An 11,794-nucleotide genomic window follows, 5' to 3' on the forward strand; every position below is an offset into this window, starting at 1 on the left:
ATAATATTATAATAAATAATAATTAAACATGGATAATAATCCTTGTAGTCAGGAAGTTCTATTTAAATATCATAACAAGAGTAAATGATTGGATTAAAAAAAACCCCAAACAAGCCAAGTTTCACCTGATGGAAGTGACTTTGCTGGAATTAAATGTCCTCTGTTGTGCTCTCGTGATTCAGAGCGGCTGTGGCTTCTGTTTGGTTTGTTTGTTTGGGGTTTGGTTTTTCTTTTGCACCTGATATTCCCCTGCAAATGATACTTTAGAACTGAGCAGACAAGAGGGGTTTGTTTATGCAAAGCTGAGGAACGTGAGGACTTGATGTAAAGTGAAGCATTGAAATGTGTTCAGGTTTAAATGTAACATCAGTGAGATGAGATGTGCTTGAGCTGCGTTCTCCTGTCTTACCCTGAAGGAATATTGATGTTAGTGAATATATTCATGGACCATAATTACATGGACCTGTTAGAACTAGTCCAGAGAAGGCCACGAGGATGATGCGAGGGCTGGAGCAGCTCTGCTGTGAGGACAGGCTGAGAGAGTTGGGGCTGTTCAGCCTGGAGAAGAGAAGGCTCCGGGGAGACCTTCTAGTGGCCTCCCAGTACCTGAAGGGGCTCCAGGAAGGCTGGGGAGGGACTTTTCATAAGGACAACTAATGACAGAACAAGGGGAAATGGGTTTAAGCTGAAAGAGGGGAGGTTTAGATGAGATATTAGGAAGAAGTTCTTCACTGTGAGGGTGGTCAGACAGTGTCCCAGGTTGCCCAAGGAAGTTGTAGATGCCCCCTCCCTGGAAGTGTTGAAGGCCAGGCTGGATGAGGCTTTGAGCAACCTGGTCTAGTGGAAGGTGTCCCTGCTCCTGGCAGGGGGGTTGGGACTGGATGATCTTTAAGGTCCCTTCCAATCCAAACCAGTCTGGGATTCTATGATATTAATCTGCAAGAACAATGTTAATAGGATTCAAAGCTCACTGTTGTTTTAGGAAGAAGAATTCTAGTGCCTCGTGGAAAGGGAATGATGTGGATCTCTAAAACTTCTATTTTTGTCATTCCAGGTATCTCAGAAACTCCCCAGAAGTTCAGCAGAGAAGGAGAAGCTGAGATTGCAAAGGGTAAGGCTTTTTCACTGCCGTTGCAAGTATAACCCTGCTCGTGCCTTCAATTTCTCCCAGTCCTTTGCATTTCCTTTCTGTCCACTTAGAACATCTCTTTTCCTGCTTTTCCTCACTGATGAACCTGGACGAATCTTAATGCTCACAGTTAAAGTACCTGGCTGGTTCCAAAGCTTCTTAATGCACGTGTAATGAAGTGTGGGTGGCCTGCCCTGAATTTCTGTGCACTTTGCTAAGAGATTAAGAAACTCTCAATGTTGCTGACTTGCTTGTCAAAATGCTTTTGAGAGAGAGCTTGTTGTTTTTTCAAACCCTTCCTAAGAGGATAGAGGCATCTCACTAAGTGGACAGATAGAAGAGAAACCTTCCAGAGCCTTTTATTTAGAGCTAGTTCTTGCTTTGTCATTCTCACTCTTCCCCCCTCCTTTTAAGCTAGAAAATATCAGGTCTGTTCTTCATTAATAAATGAGGCAAATGGGCCACTGTGTTTAGAGCTTGCTGAAGAAATTATTGGATGTCACTGCTGGAAATATTCAAGCTCTGGTCTCTGTTTGCTTGAGTGCAGCCAGGCAGTGCTATAATTTTGCTGTCCGTTCTGCTTTTGGTTCTTAAATGCTAAATATAAAGGAGGCTGATGGATCACGTGGAGTTTTTGAACAGTCAGTTCTCTCTCTCTCTCTCTCTCTCTCTCCTCTCTCTCTAAATACGAGTGGGCTTTGCCTGCTGGAAAACTGGGTGTTGTTTTAACTGCAGTGGGAATGGCCTGTGCTTATCAATTCTTATTGTGGGGTTTTTTTTTAGTAAGTCATTTATAAAGTTGGTAAAGGACTGTTTTATATAAGTTATACATGGTTGGGCCTGCTCCTGAGATGCTTTTTACAGTGCCCATATAAAAATCCAATCTCTTGTGTTCTTCCATTCTATATGGATGTTAAAACCAGCAACAATATCAGGGAGCAATGAAAATTGAAGCTTTATTACGCTAAAAATTAAACCCACCAGTCTCACTGTTAACTTCACACCATGTTCCAAACTGCCCAGTAGATTTTTTCACTCATTACCATGACAATATTAATTTTTTTAACATTTTTTTTTTAACCATTGGCACCATTTTGCATGTTATTTGCCTTCTGCAGTTCTCTGTACGTGGTGACTCTATTCGGTAAGTCTTGACCATTGCCAAGAAGAGATGTGAAATAAAGAAGATGAAATTGAAAATACACAGGGAGGGTATTTGTGTGGCTCAGCACAGACATACTCTCCTTTCCTGGTGAAGTCAGCTGTGCCTACAACATAGGGCAGCTCCTTTTTCTTTAATTTGTCATTTTTTACTAAGTAAATTTGTATCAATAGCCCCATCATGAGAATTTCAGTTGCCTTGGGAGGAAATACTGTGAGCAGCAACACTTTCAATGTCATCTTCCCCTCGTTGTTCCCATAGTGCCCCTTAAATAAGCTGAGGGCACATGGTGTTATCTGATTATCTAACATGGACTAAAGCAAGTGACATATTTTTTTGGTGAGCTCCGGGTCTTATAAAGCACAATCCAGAGTTTGGAGACTCGTGTGACTGCCTGAGATAGCACAAAACATGGTTAGAAAATCCTTCTGGGTTTATAATGCAAAATCAAATCAAATTCACTTGTCAAACTTATACCATGGTAGCCCTACATTGGTATAAAAGGATGAGAGCTTAGCTCATGAGGTATTTATTTCCAAAGAAAGCATTTTGGAAACAATCTGAAGTCTGAAATAAATGAAATTTATAAATAATGTACAAAAAAATTTCCCATATAATTTTCCATAATGCTCTATTGGTAATGAAGATGACTCAAATATAAAACAAGTTGAATACAGAGCTTTCTGTGATGTTTTAAAAATGGAAACACCTCCTTTTGTTAGGAGAAAAGAACAATTAACACCTTCAGAGAGCCAGAACAAGGTGACTCAGCTGGCTGAGGCAACAGGTAGCTGTGATTAATAACCGTGTGTCAGGCGATGGCTGGAAATGATGCTGCAGGTCAAGCATTGGCTGGGTGCAGGAATTTCCTCTTGGATCTCAGCTAAAGAAATGAAATCTATGTTTTATTCAGGTTTTTAGGGGGGTTTTTTATGCCAGCAGCTATTGCTCTGTGTGAAAAGGCAACTTGTTTAACGGCTTCTTCCTGACCCAGGACCAGGAGCGCGCGGACAAGCTGCAGAAGTTGCAGGCGGAGAGAGAGGAGAAGGGAAGGCTGAAAGAAGAAGCAAAGGCTGCAAAAGAGAGAGCCAAGGAGGAGGCAAAGAAGAGGAAAGAAGAGGAGAAAGAGTTGAAAGAGAAAGAAAGGAGAGAGAAGAAAGAAAAAGAAGAAAAGGAAAAAGCTGAGAAGCTGAGAGTGAAGGAGGAGAAACGCAAGGAGAGGCAGGAAGCTTTAGAGTGAGTGTCTCAGGTTCTGCCCGTCCTGGGGAATAACATGGAATGATGTGAGAACCTTTCCATACCCACCTTAACCATCCCTTCTAGGGGGTGCACTGGTCAAACATGAAGGGGGCCTACAGGAGAGCTGGGGAGGGACTTTTATAAGGGCAGGGAGTGACAGAACAAGGGGTGATGGCTTGAAAGTGGCAGAGGGGAGATGGAGCTGAGATGTGAGGAAGAAATTCTTTGGTGTGAGGATGGTGAGACAGTGTCCCAGGTTGGCCAGAGAAGCTGTGGCTGCTCCTCCCTGGAAGTGTTCAAGGCCAGGTTGGATGAGGCTTTGAGCAACCTGGTCTAGTGGAAGGTGTCCCTGCTGCTGGCAGGGGGGCTGGGACTGGATGAGCTTTAAGGTTCCTCCCAACCCAAACCATTCTATGATTTTATAACATCACGTCCCTCTTTGTCATGGGATATATTTGAAGTGCTTTATAGACACAGCACACCACACCCTGCTCTCAGTGCTTTTTACTTGCAGGCTGACCTGAGTTTCTGATTTGAAATGGCTGAAAAGAGCTTTCACGCTCTGCTGAGTTTTCCCTTTGTGACCAGTCTTGCTGGTACTTTTGCAGTTTACTGGCACTGGTGCCCTGGTTGTTGAGGAAGTTGTTCATAACTCAGTAATAACAGAAATACCATTTCCTTGTATTGAAAGAAACTTGAAGCAGCCTGGTTACTTTGTGGCTAAAACAGGTCAATATTTGCTCTAGGAGGAATGAAGAGAGTCTTCTATAGGCTTAACCAAGTGTGGTCTTTAAATTAATAGATCATCTTCCTGCTTAGCATGATTGGGTCTTAGTCAAACTCTGGGGCTTCTCACCTCAGTGCAAATAAAACCTTGATGATTTGTTAACAATTAAAATGAACTTTATATTGAAGGGCAAAACTTGAGGAGAAGAGAAAGAAAGAAGAGGAGAAACGGTTAAGAGAGGAGGAAAAGGTAAATGCTTTTTCTAGATTGTCTCTGAAGTTCTTCTGCTTTGGTGAAATGATGTTAATGGGCTCCCTGGCACCTGGCTGGCTGCTGCTGAGCCATTTTTGATGGGGCTCCTGCAGATACTGCTGTTCTCCAGGCAGTGTACCCTGCCACTTGGGAATGAGCACGTCCCTTTGGGATGCAGCCTGTCCAATCTGCTCTGGGAGTGCTGCTCCACCAGTTAAATCATGAGATTTCTTGTCTGTTGCTTTCATACGTGTCCATTATCTTTGCTTTTACCTGTTCAAGTCTTTTCTGTCTTTGTTTTTCCAGTGCCTGTGAGTGAACTCTCTCTCCTTTGTCTTAGCAGTGACATTGGAATCCACGTAGGTGTGTTAGAGAAGACAATTAGGGTTGTTTTATTGAGTTTCAGGGAGCTGGTAAAGGACTGAACTTTCTATCTCACTAGATTTGAAGTTAGGTCATGCATGAGCTCACCTTGAATGAGAAGGCTTCCTCCTACCTTTGTGTTTTTAATTTGCATTTTCATTCTGATTTCAGCGTCTTAATGCACAGAAAGCAGAAATTACGAGGTTCTTCCAGAAACCAAAGACTCCACAGGCCCCCAAGGTGAGGTATTGCTATTTCTGTCTTTTGTTGGTCTTCCATTCATTGTCTTCTAACAAAGATGCTAATTTCCTTCTGATCTGTCCTTTAGACTTTTCTTAGGTGGACGAGGCATTAGTATTTCTTACTTCCTGATTTCAAAAGTGTCAAGGATTTATTTTTAAAAAGCCTGTGACCAGAGCAGAGACTGCAAAAGAAGTTTGTAGTTGCTTTAGTAAAAATCTCAACTCTGTCTTCTGCTGCTTTGACTGTAAAGACTTAGATTCCCTGGAGAAGATCTGTTGGAGTCTCAGATAGGAAGAGCTTAACCTAAATCTTCCCTCAAACCTCAGCACTTGGTATTGAGGTTTCTTGTAGATCTTGAATGTGTCAGTACTGCAATTTCTCAGGTGTTCAGACCTTAACGATCCTCACTTAATATTTCAGATCCTTGCTGGCTCTTGTGGCAAGTTTGCTCCTTTTGAAATTAAGGAGAACATGGTCTTAGCTCCCCTCTGTCGTATTGCCCTGGATCCAGACTCCTTAGAACAGCTGGATAAGCTCCTGCGTGCACAGAATAGCGACGTTTCTTTCTTGAGGGATCTGAAGTGTCGTAAACCACGTAAAACTGGACCTACTTTTGTCAAGAACAGTGCTGACATAGTAAACAGGTTAGTCTGTGCTTTGGGAGCTTTCTTCACTTTTTGTTTTTAAATATAATGAAGTGCAGACTGGTTTTTGAGCCAGTCTTGTTCTAATATTGGAGATGATGGAAACATGGAGCTTTTGAATCGTTATGAGAATTGTTTCCACAGGGAGCAGTACATTATGATATAAGTTTCCTTCATTCCATACAACACTTCTTAAATCCTTCCCTGCAGGAAATCTTGCACTTCAGGCAGCTGCCTTCAGCACTGGACTCTACTGGCCCTTAGTGGTTTTTTGTCTTTGATAATTTTTCTCTTTGATAATTTCAGCTCGCTGAAACAGAGCTGCTGTAGGGTTGTAGTTACGGAGGGAGGTGGTTTGTCTGCAGCCCATGTTCTTGGGAGTGCTTGTTCTGATGAACTCAAGCTCTGGGTTTGTGTTGTGGCTGAACTGAAGTTTTTTAGAAGATGATTTTCTGAGCAGCAGGGGAATGTTCTGCAAGTACTGAAGATGGTGTCTTCTTTTTCACAGCGACGTGGTGGTGGTGGTGGATAACTGCAAAACAGATGCTGTTCCTGAGAGAGGGAAATTTGGTAGAATGAAACTTCTGCAGTTTTGTGAGAATCACCGTCCTGCCTACTGGGGCACGTGGAACAAGAAAACCACTGTCATCCATCCCAGGAATCCTTGGTCAAAGGACAGTGTAAGCACCTCACAGGCAGCGTAGTTGGGTTCTTTTCTCTCCTCATTCTCTTGAAGTGAATACGCCGTTGGCCAAGTTCACTTGTTCTCTGGGATTTCTGATCCACTTTCATGTTCCCTCTTGCTACTGAGTTTTGAAACCTGGCTGGGGTCTGTTGTCATGCTCTCAAATTATTTACAGAAATGGCATGTTGGCTTTTCTTCTAGAAACTACTGGACTACGAAGTAGATAGTGATGAAGAATGGGAAGAGGAGGAACCTGGTGAAAGTCTCTCCCATAGTGAAGGGGTGAGGATGCCACCTGCTGAAAAAATACTTTAGAATGAAGAATCATAGAATGGTTTAGTGCCTTAAAACCTCACCCAGTCCCACCCCCCCTGCCATCAGCAGGGACACCTTCCACTAGACCAGGTTGCTCAAAGCCTCATCCAACCTGGCCTTCAACACTTCCAGGGAGGGGGCATCTATAACTTCTTTGGGCAACCTGTTCCAGTGTCTGACCACCCTCACAGTGAAGAACTTCTTCCTAATATCTCATCTAAACCTCCCCTCTTCCAGCTTAAACCCATTTCCCCTTGTTTTGTCATTAACTGCCCTTATGAAAAGTCCTTCCCCAGCTTTCTTGTAGCCCCTTCAGGTACTGGGAGGCTGCTGTAAGATCTCCCCGGAGCCTTCTCTTCTCCAGGCTGAACAGCCCCAAGACTTTCTGAACCAATTGTCAGTGTAATTTCTAATAAGCAGAATTTATTTTTTAGGATGATGAAGAGGAGGGAGAGGATGAAGATGATGACGATGGATTTTTTGTACCCCATGGGTACTTATCTGAAGATGAAGGAGTGACAGAAGTAAGTGAACTGGGTGTCACTGGGTTTTCATCTCTGTTTCCAATGAATCATGTAATGAATTTTGGCAGAGGAAGAAAGCACGTGGCCTTGGCAGTGGTGTAACTCAGATCTGTGTGGTTCAGGAACCAGACTTCTGTAGCTCAGGGAGTGTGATAAAAAGCTAGGTTGAAAAAGCTTTTATTTTTTCCTGAAATGGGATGTATCAAGTTCTTTCTCACCTGTGGCTTTAGGAGTGTGATCCAGAGAACCAGAAGGTTCGTCAAAAGCTGAAAGCAAAGGAGTGGGATGAACTGATGGCCAAGGGGAAGAGGTTCCATGTTCTACAGCCTGTGAAAATCGGCTGCGTCTGGGAGAGGGCAGAAAACCACAGCGGCACAAACGCGGACCTAAAGGTTCTCCAGCAGTTCACAGCCTGTATCCTGGATTTACCTGCTGCAGAGGAAGAACAGCAGATACAGAAATGTAGCAAAAAAAGAGCCAAAGATCAGCAAAGTAAGACCTGAGGGGATAAATAATTGTACTTATGCTCTGCTTTGGAGAGAATAGATTTTTATATTGAGTGTCAAATTCAGAATGACCTGTTTGAAATCCAAGGAATCTCTGTGAGAGTTCTTGGAAAGGAGTTTTCCAGCATTGCATCTGCTATGGCCTTAGTCACATTCTCCAAAAGCTCTTGCTCTGGATAATCTAGGAAATGCAGCCAACAGGCCTTGAGTAGACTCAGATTTAGGGTTGATTAGTGGAAGTGCTCGAGCCTGTTGACCTATTTCTTGTTTGAGGGGAGAGGGTTTAGTTTGTGTGACAGGTTTCAGTGCTGAGTTATTTTCTGTGCATGAAGAATGTGAATAATGCACAGAAAGGCTAGAGCAGGGATTGAGGCTTTCCCTTCAGGAGGTCCTTATTATTGGAGGTGACTTTTCTGCCTCAAAATTTATCTCCTGTTACAATCCCATACCTAAAATTAATCACAACCTATTTCTTTTCTTCCTGGAGAGTGTGTACTGATAGGCTGTTTCAGCCTGGCTTCTCTCAGCCTTTCACAGAATCCCAGAGTGGTGGGGTTGGAATGGACCTCAGGAGATCATCCAGTCCAACCCCCCTGCCAAAGCAGGTTCCCTACAGCAGGTTGCAGGATGTTGTCAGCTGATACAGGATGTGTGGTGTCTCAGGAGTAAAAAGGTTTAAACCTTTACCCCATGCCTTTAAACAAACACTGGGTTTATCTGTGTCTTGTGTGACAGAGCACTGAACATCTCCAGAGATGGAGACTCCACACCCTCTCTGGGCAGCCTGTCCCAGGGCTCCAGCAACCTCACAGTGAAGAAGTTTTCCCTTGAGTTTGTCTGGAACTTCTGGTGTCCCAGTTTGTGCCCATTGCCCCTTGTCCTGTCACTGGGCACCACCGACAAGAGCCCGGCCCCATCCATTGACCCCACATTTCAGATCTTTATAGACATTGATCAGATCCCCTCTCAGGCTGCTCTTCTCCAGGCTGAACAGTCCCAGCTCTCTCAGCCTCTCCTCGTCAGGCAGATGCTCCAGGCCCCTCATCACCTTTGTGGCCTCTGCTGGACTCTCTCCAGAAGATCCCTGTCCCTCTTGAACTTTAAACAATTCTTCCTCACAACCTTTGTCCATCTTTCTTCTCTGCAGTCCTTGGCCAGTTGCTGCCGCTGCTTCATGGCAACGTGAACGGGAGCAAAGTGATCATCCAGGAATTCCAGGAGTGCTGCCGGCAAGGACTGTTCAGTGAGGTGACTGCAGCCACTGACTGTAGTGACACGAGCCCCACGAGCCCCCACACCTCCCGGCCACAGACCCCTGTTGGGGAGGACAGCGGTGTCCCTTCCAAAGCCAGGCTAAAGAGAATCATTTCAGAGAACTCTGTGTACGAGAAGAGACCTGAATACAGGATGTGTTGGTACGTCCACTCGGAGGTGCTGAAGAGTTTTGATCAAGAGCATCTCCCCGTCCCTTGTCAATGGAACTACGTCACCCAAGTCCCTTCTTCAGGGAAGGAGGAAGGTGGCAGCGTGCCAGGCGTGGCCGTCCTGCAGAGCACCCCTGTGTCAGTGAAGAGGAAGTCCACTGGAAGCATGTCCATCACGAAATTCATGAAGAGACCTCGGGATGCTGAACAGGTGAGTCCCTGTCACAATGCTCTTCACCAGTAAAGGACAATGGGAATGTAGCTGCATGTCTTCAGTAGGTGAGTGTGTCCTGAGATGCCTCCCAGATTGGCCTTGATGAGCAGAGTCAGAATATGAAGCTACAGACAACTGTCCTTCACCCTTCACTGTGAGGGTGGTCAGACACTGGAACAGGTTGCCCAAGGAAGTTGTGGCTGCTCCTCCCTGGAAGTGTTCTCGGCCAGGTTGGATGAGGCTTTGAGCAACCTGGTCTAGTGGAAGGTGTCCCTGCTGATGGCAGGGGGGTTGGAACTGGATGAGCTTTAAGGTCCCTTCCAACCCAAACCATTCTATGATTCTATGAAAAAAAAAAAAGACCCTTTTTGTGGGGGGGAAAGGAGTGAAATTATCTGACTTCAGAGAGATGGGTTTCTTTTGTGTGTCTCCAGCTTGGACTGTCTATTCCATTTGAAATGTTGCTCTCCTGCTGTTCTTCTATTTTCTGCTCTTTGGCAGTGATTGCATCCAAGCTGTGAATAGTTTCTGAGTGTCTGCTTGGCCTTCCTTTTACAGCTGTGCATCATTTGTCTGCAGGTTTTTATGTGTGTGTGTGTGTGTGTGTGTGTGGCTGCCAGATGTATAGCCTGAGCTGGTAACTTCCATCAGCTGCTGATTAAATGTGGTTCATAAATGCTGCAACTCAACCTGTAACAGTCTGTAAAGTCTCCAGCTCGTAGTGTCACATAGAAAGCTGAAATTTCAAGAGCTGGTTTAAAAAATTAATAATAATAATAATTCACAAGAACAAAATGAGATGGACTTGGAGTAGTCGCTGCTCCAACTCTTAAGCTTTGTTGTGGTCTTCCTCTTGTTTGCTTCTGCTTTTCAGGGTAACCACAAGTCATTATTAAGAGTTTAATCATCCAAAAGGATGACTGAAAATATGCAGTGGGTGCTTTAGGGATGCTCTGTCGTGTATTTAAGACAGTCAGGCTTTAGGTCCTGAAACTTGCTGTTATCAGCTGTTTGTCTCCAAGCCTGCGGGTAGGATGGGGTTTGTGCTGTCAGTGAATTTATTCCTCATCCCCTGTGGGCAAGAGGGTGAGGAAAGAAGCCACAAACAAGGCTCTTTATGCTTTTCCTTCCCACTTTATTCTTGGCTTCTTTGGCTTTTCTACTGAAAAAGCTCTGCCTTCAGGTATTGATAGGGATCAGAGACTTGTGAGAAGCTGTTCAGCCCCCAAACTCCATCTGCTTGGGGTGTTGGGGGGTTTTTTTGTACACTAAATAGAGGCAGAGATAAAAATCTCTGCTTGGCACCCACTGGAAATTCTGCTTAGAACTGACTACTCGAGCAGAAATAGCAAAACAAAGCCTTTTAGTTAGAATTACATCACCAACCTGAATTCTTCAAAGCTCTGGAAATGCATCTTAAAACCACCCTGGTGCTGTGGAGCTCAGAGCAAAGGGTGTCAGAGGCTTGAAAGCTTTTCATGCCTGACATCTAAATCAGCACTGCTCAGGTACTGAGATCCCATCCTTCCTGTGGAGTGAGGGGACAGTCTCAGAAGGACAAGGAGGTCGAGGCTGCCAGGTTCTCTACCCCTGGCACGTGTCACTGTGCCATGAAGCTGGTAAGTGAAGGTGCTGTTGCATAAGCTGTGGAGAGAGGAGAGTTTGGTATTGAAGTGCTCAGTACCTGCACACGTGTAGGAGGGGGAACACTTCATCTGAGAAAATAATGTGACTTTAATGAAAGATATAAATTTAAAATTTCTTTTCTCAAAACAGCTTGTTAGGGGGTGTGGGGACCAGGTTTTAGGGCTGAGATTTTCATTCCACAGTTCCAGTTCAGGGAGAAAAAAAACCTACAAAAAACCAAAACAACAACAACAAAACAACCAAACAAAAAAACCCCCCCAAAAAACCCAACCAAACCCACTCACAGCTGTTTAATGCTGGGCAGTTTATGTTTGTATTGCTCCTTGTGTTCATTTTCTTGATTAAAAATGAAGCATTTGTGCTGCTCCCATGACAGAAATTAGGGTGACCAAGGGAAGAACCGTCGCCCCTTGAATAAAAACTAATTGGCAAAGATGAGGAGGAGTTGGGGGGAACACGCTTTAAACTTAACAAGCAATTTCCTTCTGCAGAAGGAAGAAAGCATCCAAAATAATCAGCAGAGAGGGGGGAGAGAGATTTCCCTTCCCCAAAACCAACAAAACTGAGATTCCAATTAAGACTTGAGCTGACTCTTGGAGGCGTAGGCTGTTCCTCGCGTTGTGTAACAGCGAAACATCTCGCAGCAGGAGCTTGGCCTGCTCCCTGTGGTGTGTGCCATTGCAGATGAGGCCTCTTCTCCAAAATCAGTGGCTGTTGGAG

General features: G+C 44.4%; 1 protein-coding gene across 1 annotated transcript in view; it reads left to right on the forward strand.

The window, feature by feature from the left end:
• Positions 1–1,054: 1,054 nt before the first annotated feature.
• Positions 1,055–11,794, forward strand: part of CHAF1A (chromatin assembly factor 1 subunit A) — a gene marked incomplete at both ends in the record, with an annotated part of 11,007 nt that continues 267 nt past the window's right edge. Inside the window, 10 exons of the mRNA XM_010177139.1 lie at positions 1,055–1,111; positions 3,286–3,527; positions 4,446–4,506; positions 5,044–5,112; positions 5,536–5,759; positions 6,268–6,439; positions 6,646–6,726; positions 7,194–7,283; positions 7,514–7,775; positions 8,937–9,424. Of these exons, the coding sequence (XP_010175441.1) occupies positions 1,055–1,111; positions 3,286–3,527; positions 4,446–4,506; positions 5,044–5,112; positions 5,536–5,759; positions 6,268–6,439; positions 6,646–6,726; positions 7,194–7,283; positions 7,514–7,775; positions 8,937–9,424 (1,746 nt within the window). The remainder of the gene's footprint in view (positions 1,112–3,285; positions 3,528–4,445; positions 4,507–5,043; positions 5,113–5,535; positions 5,760–6,267; positions 6,440–6,645; positions 6,727–7,193; positions 7,284–7,513; positions 7,776–8,936; positions 9,425–11,794) is intronic.

This window comes from Antrostomus carolinensis, unplaced genomic scaffold (genome assembly GCF_000700745.2).
Source record: "Antrostomus carolinensis isolate BGI_N321 unplaced genomic scaffold, ASM70074v2 scaffold45211, whole genome shotgun sequence".
In the NCBI taxonomy this organism is placed as follows: domain Eukaryota; kingdom Metazoa; phylum Chordata; class Aves; order Caprimulgiformes; family Caprimulgidae; genus Antrostomus; species Antrostomus carolinensis.